Source organism: Tinamus guttatus, unplaced genomic scaffold (assembly GCF_059628265.1).
Source record: "Tinamus guttatus ecotype Peru unplaced genomic scaffold, ASM5962826v1 Tinamus_guttatus_pri_ptg000554l, whole genome shotgun sequence".
NCBI classification, from domain to species: domain Eukaryota; kingdom Metazoa; phylum Chordata; class Aves; order Tinamiformes; family Tinamidae; genus Tinamus; species Tinamus guttatus.
In genome coordinates, this window is record NW_028289088.1 from 21994 (window position 1) to 41270 (window position 19277).

General features: G+C 69.0%; 1 protein-coding gene across 1 annotated transcript in view; it reads right to left on the reverse strand.

Annotated features, from left to right (window-relative positions):
- Nucleotides 1–18886, reverse strand: part of LOC148592564 (ryanodine receptor 1-like) — a 37535-nt gene extending 18649 nt beyond the window's left edge. The window contains exons 1-11 of the mRNA XM_088534404.1: nucleotides 18842–18886; nucleotides 16457–16576; nucleotides 15006–15110; nucleotides 12491–12565; nucleotides 11878–11956; nucleotides 10693–10805; nucleotides 9702–9795; nucleotides 8119–8212; nucleotides 7373–7447; nucleotides 5883–6039; nucleotides 1252–1416 (exon numbers count right to left, since the gene is read on the reverse strand). Of these exons, the coding sequence (XP_088390530.1) occupies nucleotides 1252–1416; nucleotides 5883–6039; nucleotides 7373–7447; nucleotides 8119–8212; nucleotides 9702–9795; nucleotides 10693–10805; nucleotides 11878–11956; nucleotides 12491–12565; nucleotides 15006–15110; nucleotides 16457–16576; nucleotides 18842–18886 (1122 nt within the window). The remainder of the gene's footprint in view (nucleotides 1–1251; nucleotides 1417–5882; nucleotides 6040–7372; nucleotides 7448–8118; nucleotides 8213–9701; nucleotides 9796–10692; nucleotides 10806–11877; nucleotides 11957–12490; nucleotides 12566–15005; nucleotides 15111–16456; nucleotides 16577–18841) is intronic.
- Between the last annotated feature and the right edge of the window lie 391 nt (nucleotides 18887–19277).

Consider the following 19277-nt stretch of genomic DNA (forward strand, 5'->3'; position numbering starts at 1 on the left):
TAGAGACCCTGAAGACACCCTAGGGACCCCAGAGACCCCCAAGACACCCCAGAGACCCCCAAGACACCCAAGACACCCCAGAGACCCCCAGAACCTCTAGAGACCCCCAAGACACCTCCAGAAACCCCTAGAGACCCCCAAGACACCCCAGAGACCCCAGAGACACCCCCAGAGACCCCTAAGACCCCCAAGACACCCTAGAGACCCCCAAGACACCCAAGAGACCCCAAGACAACCCCCAGAGCCTCTAGAGACCCCCAAGACACCTCCAGAAACCCCTAGAGACCCTGAAGACACCCCCAGAGACCCCCAAGACACCCAAGACACCCCAGAGACCCCCAAGACACCTCCAGAAACCCCTACAGACCCCAGAGACACCCCCAGAGACCCTCAAGACACCCAAGAGACCCCCAAGACACCCCAGAGACCCCAGAGACCCTCAAGACACCCAAGAGACGCCCAGAGCCTCTAGAGACCCCCAAGACACCCCAGAGACCCCTGGAGATCCTGAAGACACCCCCAGAGACACCCAAGAGACCCAAGAGACCCTCAAGACCTCAGAGACATCCCCAGAGACCCCTAAGACACCAAAGAGACCCCCAGAGCCTCTAGAGACCCCCAAGACACCTCCAGAAACCCCTAGAGACCCCCAAGACACCCCAGAGACCCCCAGAGACCCTGAAGACACCCTAGGGACCCCAGAGACCCCCAAGACACCCCAGAGACCCCCAAGACACCCAAGACACCCCAGAGACCCCCAGAACCTCTAGAGACCCCGAAGACACCTCCAGAAACCCCTACAGACCCCAGAGACACCCCAGAGACCCTCAAGACACCCAAGAGACCCCTAAGACACCCCAGAGACCCCCAAGACACCCCAGAGACCCCAGAGACCCTCAAGACACCCAAGAGACGCCCAGAGCCTCTAGAGACCCCCAAGACACCTCAGAGACCCCTGGAGATCCTGAAGACACCCCCAGAGACACCCAAGAGACCCAAGAGACCCTCAAGACCTCAGAGACACCCCCAGAGACCCTCAAGACACCCAAGAGACCCCTAAGACACCCCAGAGACCCCAGAGACCCTCAAGACACCCAAGAGACGCCCAGAGCCTCTAGAGACCCCCAAGACACCCCAGAGACCCCAGAGACACCCCCAGAGACCCCCCAAGACACCCAAGACACCCCCAGAGCCCCCCAAAACACCCCCGTTTCCCCCCATTTCCCCCCACGTCGCCCCCCGGGCGCCCACCTTCCTCTTGAGCAGCCCCATGCGCAGGGCCTTGGCGTCGGCGGCGGCGTACGTGAGCCAGAGCGCGCTGGCCACGTGCTGCACGAAGCAGAGCGACTCGCCGTACTTGATCTCGGGGGCGCCCATGCCCTCCGCGTCGCGCTTGGGGGCCACCTCCAGCTTCTCCTGGGGGGACACGGGGACGTGGGGACACCGTGGGGACGTGGGACACCATGGGGACACCATGGGGACATGGGACACCCATGGGGACATGGGACACCATGGGGACATGGGGACACCATGGGGACACCATGGGGACATGGAGGACATGGGGACACCATGGGGACATGGAGGACATGGGACACCATGGGGACAGCGACTCCCCGTACTTGATCTCGGGGGCGCCCATGCCCTCCGCATCGCGCTTGGGGGCCACCTCCAGCTTCTCCTGGGGGGACACGGGGACGTGGGGACACCGTGGGGACACCCATGGGGATGGGGAGGACATGGGGCACCATGGGGACATGAGGACACCATGGGGACATGGGACACCGTGGGGACATGGGGCACCATGGGGACATGGGACACCCATGGGGACACCATGGGAACACCATGGGGACACCATGGGGACATGGGACACCATGGGGACACCCATGGGGACATGGGGACACCATGGGGACAGCGACTCCCCGTACTTGATCTCGGGGGCGCCCATGCCCTCCGCGTCGCGCTTGGGGCCACCTCCAGCTTCTCCTGGGGGGACACGGGGACGTGGGGACACCGTGGGGACACCATGGGGACATGGGGACACTATGGGGACAGCGACTCCCCGTACTTGATCTCGGGGGCGCCCATGCCCTCCGCGTCGCGCTTGGGGGCCACCTCCAGCTTCTCCTGGGGGGACACGGGGACGTGGGGACACCGTGGGGACGTGGGGACACCGTGGGGACACCATGGGGATGGGGAGGACATGGGGACATGAGGACACCATGGGGACATGGGACACCATGGGGACACCATGGGGACATGGGGACACCATGGGGACATGGGACACCATGGGGACAGCGACTCCCCGTACTTGATCTCGGGGGCGCCCATGCCCTCCGCGTCGCGCTTGGGGCCACCTCCAGCTTCTCCTGGGGGGACACGGGGACGTGGGGACACCGTGGGGACACCATGGGGACATGGGACACCATGGGGACACCATGGGGACACTATGGGGACACCATGGGGACATGGGACACCATGGGGACATGGGGACACCATGGGGACACCATGGGGACACCATGGGGACACCATGGGGACATGGGACACCATGGGGACAGCGACTCCCCGTACTTGATCTCGGGGGCGCCCATGCCCTCCGCGTCGCGCTTGGGGGCCACCTCCAGCTTCTCCTGGGGGGACACGGGGACGTGGGGACACCGTGGGGACACCATGGGGATGGGGAGGACATGGGGACACCATGGGGACATGGGGCACCATGGGGACACCATGGGGACATGGAGGACATGGGGACACCATGGGGACATGAGGACACCATGGGGACACCATGGGGACATGGGACACCATGGGGACATGGACGACATGGGGACACCGTGGGGACACCATGGGGACATGGGACACCATGGGGACACCATGGGGACATGGGGACACCATGAGGACATGGGACACCATGGGGACATGGGACACCCATGGGGACACCATGGGGACATGGAGGACATGGGGACACCATGGGGACACCATGGAGACATGGGGACATGGGGACACCGTGGGGACATGGGACACCGTGGGGACATGGGGACACCATGGGGACACCATGGGGACATGGGGACACCATGGAGACATGGGACACCATGGGGACACCATGGGGACACCGTGGGGACACCGTGGGGACATGGGGACACCATGGGGACATGGGACACCATGGGGACACCGTGGGGACACCATGGGGACATGGGACACCATGGGGACAGCAACTCTCCGTACTTGATCTCGGGGGCGCCCATGCCCTCCGCGTCGCGCTTGGGGGCCACCTCCAGCTTCTCCTGGGGGGACACGGGGACGTGGGGACACCGTGGGGACACCATGGGGACATGGGGACACCATGGGGACACCATGGGGACAGCGACTCCCCGTACTTGATCTCGGGGGCGCCCATGCCCTCCGCGTCGCGCTTGGGGGCCACCTCCAGCTTCTCCTGGGGGGACACGGGGACGTGGGGACACCGTGGGGACGTGGGACACCATGGGGACACCATGGGGACATGGGACACCATGGGGACAGCGACTCCCCGTACTTGATCTCGGGGGCGCCCATGCCCTCCGCGTCGCGCTTGGGGGCCACCTCCAGCTTCTCCTGGGGGGACACGGGGACGTGGGGACACCGTGGGGACGTGGGACACCATGGGGACATGGGGACATGGAGGACATGGAGACACCATGGGGACATGGGGACACCATGGGGACACCATGGGGACAGCGACTCCCCGTACTTGATCTCGGGGGCGCCCATGCCCTCCGCGTCGCGCTTGGGGGCCACCTCCAGCTTCTCCTGGGGGGACACGGGGACGTGGGGACACCGTGGGGACACCATGGGGACATGGGACACCATGGGGACACCATGGGGACACTATGGGGACACCATGGGGACATGGGACACCATGGGGACATGGGGACACCATGGGGACACCATGGGGACACCATGGGGACACCATGGGGACATGGGACACCATGGGGACAGCGACTCCCCGTACTTGATCTCGGGGGCGCCCATGCCCTCCGCGTCGCGCTTGGGGGCCACCTCCAGCTTCTCCTGGGGGGACACGGGGACGTGGGGACACCGTGGGGACACCATGGGGATGGGGAGGACATGGGGACACCATGGGGACATGGGGCACCATGGGGACACCATGGGGACATGGAGGACATGGGGACACCATGGGGACATGAGGACACCATGGGGACACCATGGGGACATGGGACACCATGGGGACATGGACGACATGGGGACACCGTGGGGACACCATGGGGACATGGGACACCATGGGGACACCATGGGGACATGGGGACACCATGAGGACATGGGACACCATGGGGACATGGGACACCCATGGGGACACCATGGGGACATGGAGGACATGGGGACACCATGGGGACACCATGGAGACATGGGGACATGGGGACACCGTGGGGACATGGGACACCGTGGGGACATGGGGACACCATGGGGACACCATGGGGACATGGGGACACCATGGAGACATGGGACACCATGGGGACACCATGGGGACACCGTGGGGACACCGTGGGGACATGGGGACACCATGGGGACACCATGGGGACATGGGACACCATGGGGACACCGTGGGGACACCATGGGGACATGGGACACCATGGGGACAGCAACTCCCCGTACTTGATCTCGGGGGCGCCCATGCCCTCCGCGTCGCGCTTGGGGGCCACCTCCAGCTTCTCCTGGGGGGACACGGGGACGTGGGGACACCGTGGGGACGTGGGACACCATGGGGACACCATGGGGACATGGAGGACATGGGGACACCATGGGGACATGGGACACCTTGGGGACATGGGGGCACCCATGGGGACAGGGACAGGGTGGCCATGGGACCCCTGGGACTGACATGGGGACGGGGGACAGGGATCAGGACAGGGATGGACCTCGGGACGGGGATGGCACTAGGATGGACACAGGGATGGGGACCGTGCCCAGCTGTCCCCAGGGGAGCAGCAGCACCCTGTGTCCCCCCGTGTCCCCCATGTCCCCGTGTCCCCATGTCCCCACGTGTCCACGTGTCCCCATGTCCCACCTTGGACACCCAGAAGCAGAACGCCGCTGCGCGGGTGCTGGCGGCCGTGTCCCCATGTCCCCAATGTGTCCCCCATGTGTCCCCCATGTCCCCATGATGTCCCCATGTCCTCATGTCCCCATGTCCCCGTGTCACCCCATGTCCCCACCTTGGACACCCGGAAGCAGAACGCCGCCGCGCGCGTGTTGGTCCCCATGTCCCCTACGTGTCCCCATGTCCCCATGATGTCCCCAATGTCCCCAACGTGTCACCCACCTTGGACACCCGGAAGCAGAACGCCGCCACGCGCGTGTTGGTCCCCATGTCCCCTATGTGTCTCCATGTCACCCCATGTCACCCTGTGTCACCCGGTGTCACCCACCTTGGACACCCGGAAGCAGAACGCCGCCACGCGCGTGTTGGCCGCCGTGTCCCCATGTCCCCATGTCACCCCATGTCCCCTACGTGTCCCCATGTCCCCATGTCACCCCATATCCCCATGTCCCCTCCATGTCCCCTACGTGTCCCCATGTCCCCATGTGTCCCCAATGTGTCACCCACCTTGGACACCCGGAAGCAGAACGCCGCCGCGCGCGTGTTGGTCCCCATGTCCCCTACGTGTCCCCATGTCCCCATGATGTCCCCAATGTCCCCAACGTGTCACCCACCTTGGACACCCGGAAGCAGAACGCCGCCGCGCGCCTGTTGGCCGCCGTGTCCCCATGTCACCCCATATCCCCATGTCCCCTCCATGTCCCCTACGTGTCCCCATGTCCCCATGTCACCCCATGTCCCCTACGTGTTCCCTTGTCCCCATGTCCCCATGTCACCCCGTGTCACCCACCTTGGACACCCGGAAGCAGAACGCCGCCGCGCGCGTGTTGGCCGCCGCCGCCTCCACCACGGCCAGTCCCTTGTCCTCGGTGAGCGCCAGGTAGCGGCCCGAGGTGACGTGACGGACACGGAAGGGCTGTCCCCAACGGAGGTGGCTGCCGCTCCAGCTATAGGGGACAAGGGACATCGTGGGGACACTGGGGACACTGGGGACATCATGGGGATGGGGACACTGGTGACACATCGAGGTGACGTGATGGACACGGAAGGGCTGTCCCCAACGGAGGTGGCTGCCGCTCCAGCTATAGGGGACAAGGGACATCATGGGGACACTGGGGACATCATGGGGACACTGGGGACACTGGGGACACTGGGGACACATCGAGGTGACGTGACGGACACGGAAGGGCTGTCCCCAACGGAGGTGGCTGCCGCTCCAGCTACAGGGGACAAGGGACATCATGGGGACACTGGGGACATCATGGGGATGGGGACACTGGGGACACTGGGGACACATCGAGGTGACGTGATGGACACGGAAGGGCTGTCCCCAACGGAGGTGGCTGCCGCTCCAGCTGGATAGGGGACAAGGGGACATCATGGGGACACTGGGGACATCATGGGGGGACAGGGACACCAGGGGGACGGGGACACGGCGGGGACAGGAACACTGGGGACGGCACTTGGGGACACATCGTGGGGGGACAGGGACACCAGGGATGGCGCTTGGGGACGCGTCACAGGGGGACAGGGGGACAGGGGGACAAGGACACCCCCGGACCCCCAGGACCCCCTCACATCTCCCAGGGCCCCCAGGGCCCCCCGGGGGTCCCTGGACACCCCTGGACCCCCCCCCCGGACCCCCCCAGACCCCCAGGGACCCCCAGGACACCCCAGACCCCCAGGACCCCCCAGAGCTCCCCAACTCCCAGGACCCCCCCAGACCATTGGGACCCCCCAGGCAATTGGGACCCCCTCAGGGCCCCCCAACCTCCAGGACCCCCCAGGACACCCCAGACTAGCAGGACCCCCCCGGATCCCCCCAAACCATTGGGACCCCCCCAGACCCCCAGGACCCCCCAGTCCCCAGGACCCCCCGGACCCCCCCAGACCCCCAAACCCCGGGACCCCCCAGACCCCACCAGACCCCCCAGGAACCCCCAGACCCCCCCAGACCCCCCCAGGACCTCCCGGACCCCCCCAGACCCCCCCAGGACCCCCAGGCCCCCCAGACCCCCCAGGAACCCCCAGACCCCCCCCAGGACCCCCAGACCCCCCCAGACCCCAGGACCCCCAGGACCCCCAGACCCCCCCAGACCCCCCAGGCCCCCCAGGACCCTCCTGGACCCCCCAGACCCCCCAGGACACCCAGACCCCCCCAGACCCCCAGACCCCCCCCAGGACCCCCAGACCCCCAGACCCCCAGGACCCCCAGGACCCCCAGGACCCCCCGGACCCCCCCAGACCCCCCAGACCCCCCCGGCCCCCCCGTCCCCCCACCTGATCCTCAGCGGCTCCAGGCGCCACAGGGACCGCGCGTGGGTGCAGACGGGGCCGCCCTCGTAGCTGACGGCGCTGCTGGGGACGGGACGGGTGACACCAACGGGTGACACAACAGGGTGACACCACCGGGTGACACAACAGGGTGACACCAACGGGTGACACCACCGGGTGACACAACCGGCCACCCCCCAACAACAACAACCCCCCGGGTGACACAACCCAACACCCCCCAACAACAACAACCCCCCGGGTGACACCGCCGGGTGACACCCCCGGGTGACACAACCGGACACCCCCCAACAACAACAACCCCCCGGGTGACACCGCCGGGTGACACAACCGGGTGACACAACCAGACACACCCGGGTGACACCACCGGACACCCCCCAACAACAACCCCCCAGGTGACACCCCCGGGTGACACCCCTGGACACACCCGGGTGACACAACCAGACACCCTCCGAGTGACACCCCCGAGTGACACAACCGGACACCCCCCAACAACAACAACCCTCCGGGTGACACCACCGGGTGACACCCCCGAGGGACACAACCGGACACCCCCGGGTGACACCCCTGGGTGACACCAGCGTGAGACACCCCCGGGTGACACAACCCGACACCCCCCGAGTGACACAACCGGCCACTCCCTAACAACAACAACCCCCCGGGTGACACCCCCGGCCACCCCCGGGTGACACCCCCGGCCACCCCCGCGCGGGGCCCAGGCGTCCGGGCGTCACCTGCGCTCGTCCCCCGGCTCGGGCGCCGCCGTGGTCAGACACTCGTCCATGTGGCCGTGGAACAGGCGCAGGACGTGGCCGCCCGTCACGTAGCCTGGGGACGGCGGTGAGCCGAGGGGCCCGGGCGTCCGGGCACCGCGTTGTCCCCGTGGGGGCACCGCATTGTCCCCACCCCATGGGGTCCCCACGTTGTCCCCGTGGGGTCCCCGCATTGTCCCCATGGGGGCACCCACATTGTCCCCTCCCCATGGGGGACCCCGCATTGTCCCCATGAGGTCCCCACATTGTCCCCATGGGGGGCACCACATTGTCCCCATGGGGTCCCCACATTGTCCCCATGCGGTCCCCACGTTGTCCCCATGGGGGGCCCCGCATTGTCCCCACCCCACGGGGTCCCCACATTGTCCCCACCCCATGGGGTCCCCACATTGTCCCCATGGGGTCCCCACGTTGTCCCCATGGGGTCCCCGCATTGTCCCCATGGGGAGCCCCATGTTGTCCCCACCCCATGGGGTCCCCACGTTGTCCCCATGGGGTCCCCACATTGTCCCCATGGGGGGCCCTGCATTGTCCCCATGGGGGCACCACATTGTCCCCATGGAGGGCCCCATATTGTCCCCGTGGGGGGCACTGCATTGTCCCCTCCCCATGGGGGTCCCCACATTGTCCCCATGGGGGCACCCACATTGTCCCCATGGGGTCCCCGCGTTGTCCCCATGGGGAGCCCCACGTTGTCCCCACCCCATGGGGTCCCCACATTGTCCCCATGAGGTCCCCACGTTGTCCCCACCCCATGGGGTCCCCGCGTTGTCCCTATGGGGTCCCCCACATTGTCCCCATGGGGTCCCCACATTGTCCCCATGGGTGGCACCCACATTGTCCCCATGCGGTCCCCGCGTTGTCCCCATGGGGTCCCCACATTGTCCCCATGAGGTCCCCACGTTGTCCCCATGCGGTCCCCGCGTTGTCCCCATGCGGTCCCTGCGCTGTCCCCATGGGGGTCCCCACGCTGTCCTCATGCGGTCCCCGCGCTGTCCCCGGGGTCACCCACCTTCCCATTGTCCCCATGGGGGTCCCCACGTTGTCCCCATGCGGTCCCCGCGCTGTCCCCATGGGGAGCACCCACATTGTCCCCATGGGGTCCCCACGTTGTCCCCATGCGGTCCCCGCGCTGTCCCCATGGGGAGCACCCACATTGTCCCCATGGGGTCCCCACATTGTCCCCATGCAGTCCCCACATTGTCCCCATGGGGTCCCCACGCTGTCCCCATGCGGGCCCCATGTTGTCCCCATGGGGTCCCCGCGTTGTCCCCATGGGGTCCCCCCGTTGTCCCCATGGGTGGCACCCACATTGTCCCCATGGGGGTCCCCACGTTGTCCCCACCCCATGGGGGTCCCCCACATTGTCCCCATGGAGTCCCCGCATTGTCCCCATGGGGGTCCCCACGTTGTCCCCAACCCATGAGGTCCCCACATTGTCCCCATGCGGTCCCCACGCTGTCCCCATGGGTCACCCACATTGTCCCCATGCGGTCCCCGCGTTGTCCCCATGCGGTCCCCGCGCCGTCCCCGGGGTCACCCACCTTCCTCGCAGCCCGAGCAGATGGGGTTCATGTTCCAGAGCGTCTGCATGAAGGACGCGTCGGCCTGGAGCTCCCCGCTGGCCGTGGACAGGTGCTGGGGACAGGGACGGCGTCGGGGACAGGGGACGGCGTTGGGGACACGGGGGACGGCGTCGGGGACAGGATGGGACGGGGGGCCCCGGCCGTCCGGGATGGGGGACCCGGCGTCCGGGACGGGGGGGCCCCGGCGTCCGGGATGGGGGATCCCAGTGCCTGGGATGGGGGCCCCGGTGTCCGGGACAGGGGGCTGGGACGGGGGGTCCCGGGGCCCAGGATGGGGGTACCCGACATCCAGGATGGGGGATCCGGTGTCCGGGATGGGGGCCCTGGTGTCCAGGATGGGGGACTGGGATGGGGGGCCCCGGCGTCCGGGATGGGGATCCAGTGTCCGGGATGGGGGTCCCGGTGTCCAGGATGGGGGGCTGGGATGGGGGGCCCCGGCGTCCGGGATGGGGGATCCCAGTGTCCAGGATGGGGGTCCCAGTGTCCGGGATGGGGGCCCTGGTGTCCAGGATGGGGGGCTGGGATGGGGGGCCCCGGCGTCCGGGATGGGATGGGGGGTCCTGGTGTCCGGGATGGGGGGCCCCGGCGTCCGGGATGGGATGGGGGGTCCTGGTGTCCGGGACAGGGGGCCCTGGTTTCCGGGATGGGGATCCAGTATCCAGGATGGGGGGCCGGGATGGGGGCCCCGGCGTCCGGGATGGGGATCCCAGTGTCCGGGATGGGGGGCTGGGCCAGGGGGCCCCGGCGTCCGGGATGGGACGGGGGGTCCCGGTGTCTGGGATGGGGGATCCCAGTGTCCGGGATAGGGGGCCCCGGCGTCCGGAACGGGGGGATTGGGATGAGGGGCCCTGGTGTCCGGGATGGGGGTCCCAGTGCCTGGGATGGGGATCCCAGTGTCCGGGATGGGGGATCTCAGTGTCCGGGATGGGGCCCCGGCGTCCGGGCTCACCAGGTAGCGCTCGGAGGAGACGCTCACGAGGATGAGGTCGTCGCCCACTCGGACCTTCTCGCCCTCCGAGCGCTGCTTGGACGCCGGGTGCATCGTCCACCAGCACGCCTCGCCTGGGGGGCGGGGGGCAGCCCCGCGGCGCCGTGTGGGGGGCTGCCCCATAGCGACCCGCGGAGGGGCTGCCCCATAGCGACCCACGGAGGGGCTGCCCCATAGGGACCCACGGGGGGGCTGCCCCATAGGGAGCCTGCCCCATAGGGACCCACAGAGGGGCTGCCCCATAGCGACCCCGCCCCATAGGGACCCTGCCCCATAGCGACCCACGGAGGGGCTGCCCATAGGGATCCTGCCCCATAGAGACCCTGCCCCATAGGGACCCCACAGAGGGGCTGCCCCATAGCAGCCCCGCCCCATAGGGACCCACGGAGGGGCTGCCCCATAGGGACCCGCCCCATAGGGAGCCTGCCCCATAGAGACCCTGCCCCATAGCGACCCACCGAGGGGCTGCCCCATAGGGAGCCTGCCCCATAGGGAGCCGCGAGGGGCTGCCCCATGGGGACCCCGCCCCATAGGGAGCCTGACCCATAGGGACCTGCGGAGGGGCTGCCCCATAGGGACCGTGCCCCATAGGGATCCCGCCCCATAGGGAACCCACGGGGGGGCTGCCCCATGGGGACCCACGGAGGGCTGCCCCATAGGGAACCTGCCCCATAGGGACTCGCGGAGGGGGTGGGGGGGGACCTGCCCCATAGGGAGCCACGGAGGGGCTGCCCCATAGGGACCTCATGGAGGGGCTGCCCCATAGGGACCCGCGGAGGGGCTAGGGGGGGGTCAGCCCCATAGGGACCCGCGGAGGGGCTGGGGTCTGCCCCATAGGGACCCCGCCCCATAGGGAACCACGGAGAGGCTGCCCCATAGGGAGCTGTGGAGGGGCTGGGGGGGGGCCCTGCCCCATAGGGACCCTGCCCCATAGGGAGCTGCGGAGGGGCTGCCCCATAGGGACCGTGCCCCATAGGGATCCCACAGAGGGGCTGGCGGGGACCCCATGGAGGGGCTAGTGGGGACCCTGCCCCACAGGGACCCCGTGGGGACCCCCACCCCATAGGGCACAGACAGCCCCCCCACGCAGGGCCCTCCACCCCCACAGGGCCCCACGAAGGACGCACCGGCCCCATAGGGCCCCACCTGCCGCGTCCCTCTGCAGCCCCACGTCGAAGGCCAGTTTGTCGGTGACGGAGCGGGACGTGGTCAGACAGCTCAGGTACTGCGGACGGGGACGGCGTGAGGGGCGGCCCGGACGCCGGGGCCCGCGGGCGCCGCGCGTGGGGTGCGTGAGTGGGGTCATTGCATGGGGGTGCATGAATGGGGTCTGTGCGTGGGGTCTGTGTGTGGGGTCTGTGCGTGGGGCTGTGCACGGGGCCCATGCACTGGGTCCTTGCACGCACTCCATGCACGGGGTCCATGCACAGGGTCTTTGCACGGGGTCCTTGCACGCGCTCCTTGCACAGGGTCCATGCACTGGGTCCTTGCATGCGCTCCTTGCACGCGCCCCTTGCATGGGGTCTTTGCACGCGCTCCTTGCACGGGGTCCTTGCACGGGGTCCATGCACTGGGTCCTTGCACGTGCTCCTTGCACGCGCTCCGTGCACACGCTCCTTGCACGTGCTCCTTGCACGGGGTCCATGCACGGGGTCCATGCACGCGCTCCTTGCACGGGGTCCATGCACAGGGTCTTTGCACGGGGTCCTTGCACGCGCCCCTTGCACGCGCCCCTTGCACGCGCCCCTTGCACACTCACCATGCCGCTGTGCGAGTGCCGCAGCAGGATGGCGTGGCCGTAGAGCAGCGTCCGGTGGCCACCGCCCTGCGAGGACTGCGGGGACACGAGGGGACACGAGGGGACACGGTGGGCGCGAGGCCACCGCGGCGCCGGGAGCCCTCGTGCATGGCCAAGACGCTCGTGCATTGCACAAGTGGTTTGCACGGAGCATGTCGGGTGCTCGTGCATTGCACGAGTGTGTTGCACGGCCAACATGGAGCACTTGGTGCATTGCACGAGTGCTTTGCATGGCCATGCCCGGCACTCGTGCATTGCACAAGTGCTTTGCACGGGCAACACTGGGCACTTTGTGCATTGCACAAGTGCTTTGCGCAGAGCACGTCGGGTGCTCGTGCATTGCACAAGTGCATTGCACGGCCAAAAGGGAGCACTTTGTGCATTGCACAAGTGGTTTGCACGGAGCATGTCGGGTGCTCGTGCATTGCACGAGTGTGTTGCACGGCCAACATGGAGCACTTGGTGCATTGCACGAGTGCTTTGCATGGCCATGCCCGGCACTCGTGCATTGCACGAGTGCTTTGCACGGGCAACACTGGGCACATTGTGCATTGCACAAGTGCTTTGCATGGAGCACGTCCGGTGCTCGTGCATTGCACAAGTGCATTGCATGGCCAAAAGGGAGCACTTTGCGCATTGCACAAGTGGTTTGCACGGAGCATGTCGGGTGCTCGTGCATTGCACGAGTGTGTTGCACGGCCAACATGGAGCACTTGGTGCATTGCACAAGTGCTTTGCACGGCCATGCCCGGCACTCGTGCATTGCACAAGTGCTTTGCACGGGCAACACTGGGCACTTTGTGCATTGCACAAGTGCTTTGCATGGAGCACGCCGGGTGCTCGTGCATCGCATGGGCCATGTTGGGTGCTCGTGCATTGCACAAGTGCTTTGCACAGGCAACACTGGGCACTTTGTGCATTGCACAAGTGCTTTGCACAGAGCACGTCGGGTGCTCGTGCATTGCACAAGTGCATTGCATGGCCAAAAGGGAGCACTTTGTGCATTGCACAAGTGCTTTGCACGGAGCACGCCGGGTGCTCGTGCATCGCATGGGCCATGTTGGGTGCTCGTGCATTGCACAAGTGCTTTGCACGGCCAACATGGAGCACTTTGTGCATTGCACAAGTGCTTTGCATGGCGCGTGCCGGGCGCTTGTGCATCACACGGGCCATGTTGAGTGGTCGTGCATTGCACAAGTGCTTTGCACGGAGCATGTCGAGTGCTCGTGCATTGCACGGGCCATGTCAGGTGCTCGTGCATTGCACAAGTGCTTTGCATGGCCATGTCGGGCGCTCGTGCATTGCACAGCCAACGTCAGGCACCTTGTGCATTGCACAAGTGCTTTGCACGAGCAACACTGGGCACTTTGTGCATTGCACAAGTGCTTTGCATGGCCGTGCCGGGTGCTCGTGCATTGCACAAGTGCTTTGCACGGCCAATGTCAGGCACCTTGTGCATTGCACTAGTGCATTGCATGGATATAGGGCACCTTGTGCATTGCACGAGCGCTTTGCACGGCCATGCCAGGCGCTCGTGCATTGCACAAGTGCTTTGCACGACCATGCCAGGTGCTCGTGCATTGCACAAGTGCATTGCATGGCCAATGTCGGGCACCTTGTGCATTGCACAAGTGCTTTGCACGAGCAACACTGGGCACTTTGTGCATTGCACAAGGGCTTTGTGCATTGCACAAGTGCTTTGCATGGCTGTGCCGGACGCTCGTGCATTGCACAAGTGCTTTGCGTGGCCGTGCCAGGCGCTCGTGCATTGCACAAGTGCTTTGCACGAGCAACCCCGGGCACCTTGTGCATTGCACAAGTGCTTTGCACGGCCGTTCTGGGCGCTCGTGCATTGCACAAGTGCTTTGCATGGCCATGCCTGGCACTCGTGCATTGCACAAGTGCTTTGCACGAGCAACACCGGGCAGTTTGTGCATTGCACAAGTGCTTTGCACGAGCAACCCCGGGCACCTTGTGCCTTGCACAAGTGCTTTGCATGGCCGTGCCAGGCGCTCGTGCATTGCACAAGTGCTTTGCACGAGCAACCCCGGGCACCTTGCACCTTGCACAAGTGCTTTGCACGGGCACTTCGCGCCTTGCACAAGTGCTTTGCACGCGCACTTCGCGCACCGCCCCGGCGCATCCAGGATCCATGCGGAGGCAGGAGGGGACCGTGGGATCAAGGGACAACGTCGGGACAGGGTCGGGACACACACGGGAGCCCGCCCGGACGCCTGGGCCCATGCGGACACGGGTGGGGGGGGCTGCCCCCCAGGAGGAAGAGGAGGGGACGAAGGCAAAGGGGGAGGAGGGGGGGGTCACTGCACCACGGTGGCACCTACCCACTTATCCAGGTCCAGCCCCTGGGGCGGGCGGGGGGGAGAGAGAGAAAAGAGGTCACGCGTGGGGGTGGTGGGGGGGGGGGTTCGGCCCCACGGAGCCGCCCCGGACGCCGGGGGCCCCTCGCGGCGCTCACCTCGGCGCCCGTCTCGGCGCTGTTGGCCAACATCTCCTGCAGCGCCCGCACCGAGAGCGACTGCTCCAGCACGAAGCAGCACACGGCCAGGTCCGGGGGGACATTCTGGGGACGGCGGGGTCACCCACGGGTGTCCCCCCCACGCGCGACAGTGTCCCCGTGGAAGCGGGTGGCACCGCGGGTGGCACCGCGGGTGGCGGGTTAGAACGCGCCGCGTCCTCGAGTCCCCCGTGTCCCGCGCCCCGCGGCCAGGGACGTGGGTGTCCCCTCGCACGCCGTGTCCCCGCGTGTCCCCTGGCCCCACGCGCGGCAGCTCCGCGTTTCCCCCGTGTCCCCGCGTCCCCTGGCCCCTCGCACCCCGTGTCCCCGCGTGTCCCCTGGCCCCACGCGCGGCAGCTCCGCGTTTCCCCCGTGTCCCCGTGTCCCCTGTCCCCTCGCACCCCGTGTCCCCACGTGCGGCTCAGCGTGTCCCCACGTGTCCCCTGTCCCCGCACCGGTGTCCCCTGTCCCCCCGCGCCCCGTGTCCCCGTGCCGGGAGGCTCAGCGTGTCCCCGCGTGTCCCCGTCCCCACGTCCGGTGGCTCAGCGTCTCCCCCGTGTCCCCTGTCCCCGTGTCCCCCGTCCCCTCGAACCCCATGTCCCCGCGTGTCCCCGTCCCCGACGGCTCCCCCGTGTCCCCTGTCCCCGCGTCCCCTGTCCCCTCGCGCCCCGTGTCCCCATGCCGGGCGGCTCAGCGTGTCCCCGCCTGTCCCCGCGTGTTCCCTGTCCCCACGCGCGGCGGCTCGGTGTGTCCCCCATGTCCCCTGTCCCCGCGCGCCCCGTGTCCCCACGCGCGGCGGCTCAGCGTGTCCCTGCGTGTCCCCGCTCCGGCGGATCGGCGTTTCCCCCGTGTCCCCTGTCCCCGTGCTGGTGTCCCCATGCCGGGCGGCTCAACGTGTCCCCGCGTGTCCGCGTCCCCGCGCCCGGAGGCTCGGCGGCTCCCCCGTGTCCCGTGTCCTCGTGTCCCCTGTCCCCGTGTCCCCTGTCCCCTCGAACCCCGTGTCCCCGCGTGTCCCCGTCCCCAGCGGCTCCCCCGCGTCCCCCGTCCCCGTGTCCCCGCGTGTCCCCCCGTGTCCCCGCAATTCCCCATCCCAGGCGACTCCCCCGTGTCCCCCGTCCCCGCGTCCCCTGTCCCCTCGAACCCCGTGTCCCCGTCCCCAGAGGCTCCGCCGTGTCCCCCGTCCCCGTGTCCCCTGTCCCCTCGCACCCCGTGTCCCCGCGTGTCCCCGTCCCCGACGACTCAGCGGCTCCCCCGTGTCCCCTGTCCCCGTGTCCCCCCGTGTCCCCGTGTCCCCCCGCCCCCCCGCGTGTCCCCCCACCCCCCCGCGTCCCCCTCCCGTGTCCCCCGTCCTCGTGTCCCCCCGCCCCCCCACGCCCCCCCCCCGCGCCCCCCCGCTCCCCCCCCGCTCCCACCTGCGCGTTGGACGTGGGCTCCAGGAAGCAGAGGCGGTTCCCGAAGCCCTCGGCCGCCAGGCAGAGCTTGAGCTGCTCCTTGAGCAGGGCGCTCGTGCACTGCAGGACCACCTCGTCGTCCTGCCGGACGCCGGGGCCCCTCAGCGACCCCGGGGCCCCTCAACGACCCCCGGGCCCCTCAACGACCCCCGGACCCCTCAGCGACCCCCGGGCTCCGCAGGGGACCCTCAACGACCCCCGGGGCCCCTCAACGACCCCCGGGCTCCTCAGGGGACCCCCGGGCTCCTCAGGGGACCCTCAACGACCCCCGGACCCCTCGGCGACCTCCGGGGCCCCTCAACGACCCCCGGGCCCCTCAACGACCCCCGGGGCCCTCAGCGTCCCCGGGCCCCTCAACGACCCCCGGGCTCCGCGGGGACCCTCAACGACCCCCGGGCCCCTCAACGACCCCCGGGCCCCTCAACGACCCCCGGGCTCCGCAGGGACCCCTCAGCGACCCCCGGGTTCCTCAGGGGCCCCTCAACGACCCCCGGGGCCCCTCAACGACCCCCGGGCCCCCTCAGTGTCCCCGGGGCTCCGCAGGGGACCCCCGGGGCTCCGCAGGGGACCCCCGGGCTCCGCGGGGACCCTCAACGACCCCCCGGGCCCCTCAACGACCCCCGGGGCCCCTCGGCGACCCCCGGGCTCCTCAACGACCCCCGGGCCCCTCAGCGACCCCCGGGCTCCGCAGGGGACCCTCAACGACCCCCGGGCCCCTCGGCGACCCCCGGGCTCCTCAACGACCCCCGGGCCCCTCAGCGACCCCCGGGCTCCGCAGGGGGCCCCGGCGTCCGAGCCCCCCCCCCCCCCCCCCCCGGCACCTGCCGCCAACAGGCGCCACCTGCGCCCGTCGCTCCGGGAGGGGAGGGGGGGATTCCTGGAGCGCCCGGACGCCGGGGCCCGCCCTGGGGTGCGGCCAAATGGGGGGGGGGCCCGGACGCCGGGGCCCCTTCCCTGGGCTCCTCATGGGGTTCAGACCCCCCATATGACGGGACTGGGCCCAGGTGGGGAAATGGGGGTGCGGGGGGGTCCGGACGCCGGGGCCCCTTTCCTGGGCCCCCCCTCCAGACCCCCCATATGACGGGACGGGTCCCAGGTGGGTAAATGGGGGTGTGGGGGGGGGCCCGGACGCCGGGGCCCCTTCCCTGGGCTCCCCATGGGGTTCAGACCCCCCCCAGACCCCCCATATGACGGGACTGGGCCCAACTGGGCAAATGGGGGGGGCCGGACGCCGGGGCCCCTTCCCTGGGCTCCCCATGGGGTTCAGACCCCCCCGTATGACGGGACTGGGCCCAGGTGGGTAAATGGGGGGGCCCGGACGCCGGGGCCCCCTCCCTGGGCTCCCCATAGGGTTCAGACCCCCCCCCCCAGACCCCCCGTATGGGGGGGGGGGCAGAGGGGCGCCCGGACGCCGGGGCCCCCCCTCCAAGGCGCCTCCCCCCCCCCCCCCCCCTCGGAATTGAGGCGGCTGCTCCCGGGGGGGGGGGGCGCGGAGCAATTAGCACCCCCCCCCCGCGCTGCCGTTTTAAGGCCAAAACCCAGAAATTGGGACAAAGCAGCGAACTAGGCCACCCCCCCCCCCCAAAAAAAAAAGGGACCCAACGCAAGGGGGGGGGGGGGGGCGCGAGGGCCCAGGCGTCCGGGGGGGGGAGGGGCGGGGGGGGGATCCGGTTTCCCCCCCCGACAGCTGCTCCCCCCCCCCCCGCCCCCCGTTGCTTTTTTGGGCGCCTCTCGGGTTGCCCCGGGACAGGTGCGGCCGGGCACGCGCGTGTGCAAGGGGGGGCGGGCACGCGCGACCCCCCCGCCTTGCACACGCGTTGCACACTCGTAACCTGCGCCCGGTCCCGTCGCCCCCGCTGCTCTTGCACGCGACCCCCTTGCACACTCATTGCACACGAGCAACCTGCGCCCGGTCCCGTCGCCCCCCCCCGCCTTGCACACTCGTTGCACACTCGTAACCTGCCCCGTTGCCCCCGCAGCTCTTGCACGCGCCCCCCTTGCACACTCATTGCACACGAGCAACCCGCGCCCGGCCCCGTCGCCCCGCGGCTCTTGCACGCGCGCCCTCCCCCCCGCCTTGCACACTCGTAACCTGCCCCCGCAGCTCTTACACGCGCGCCCCCCCTTTGCACACTCGTTGCACACTCGTAACCTGCCCCCGCCCCGTTGCCCCCGCAGCTCTTGCACGCGCCCCCCTTTGCACACTCGTTGCACACGAGCAACCCGCACCCGGCCCCGTCGCCCTTGCACACGCCCCCCCCCCTTGCACACTCGTTGCACACGAGCCCCGTGCACGGGGGGGGGTCCCCGCGGCTCTCCCGGTGTCCCCCGTGTCCCCCCACGCACCGTGCGCAGGAACTGGACGTCGTCCTCGCCGTCGGCCTCGGCCATCGCTGCGGGCGCCGCTGTCACCGCCCGGTGTCACCGGCGGGTCCCGGTGTCACCGACGGGTCCCGGTGTCACCGCCCGGTGTCACCGACGGGTCCGGTCACCAGCGGGTCCCGGTCACCGGTGGCTCCTGCTCCCCCGGTGGGTCCCGGTCACCAGTGGGTCCCGGTCACCAGTGGGTCCCGCTCCCCTCGTGTCCCCCTCCCCGGGCGGTACCGACCCCGGGGCCGCCCCGTCCCGTTACGGAGCCGGTGCCGGTGCCGGTGTCCGCGGAGCCCGGGGCGCCGCCGCCTCCCGGTGCCGCTGGCCCCGCCCCCCTGTCACGTAACGGGGCGGGGGGGGGGGGGACTGAGGCACCGACCCCCCCCCCCCGGACGCCTGGGCCCCATGGGGG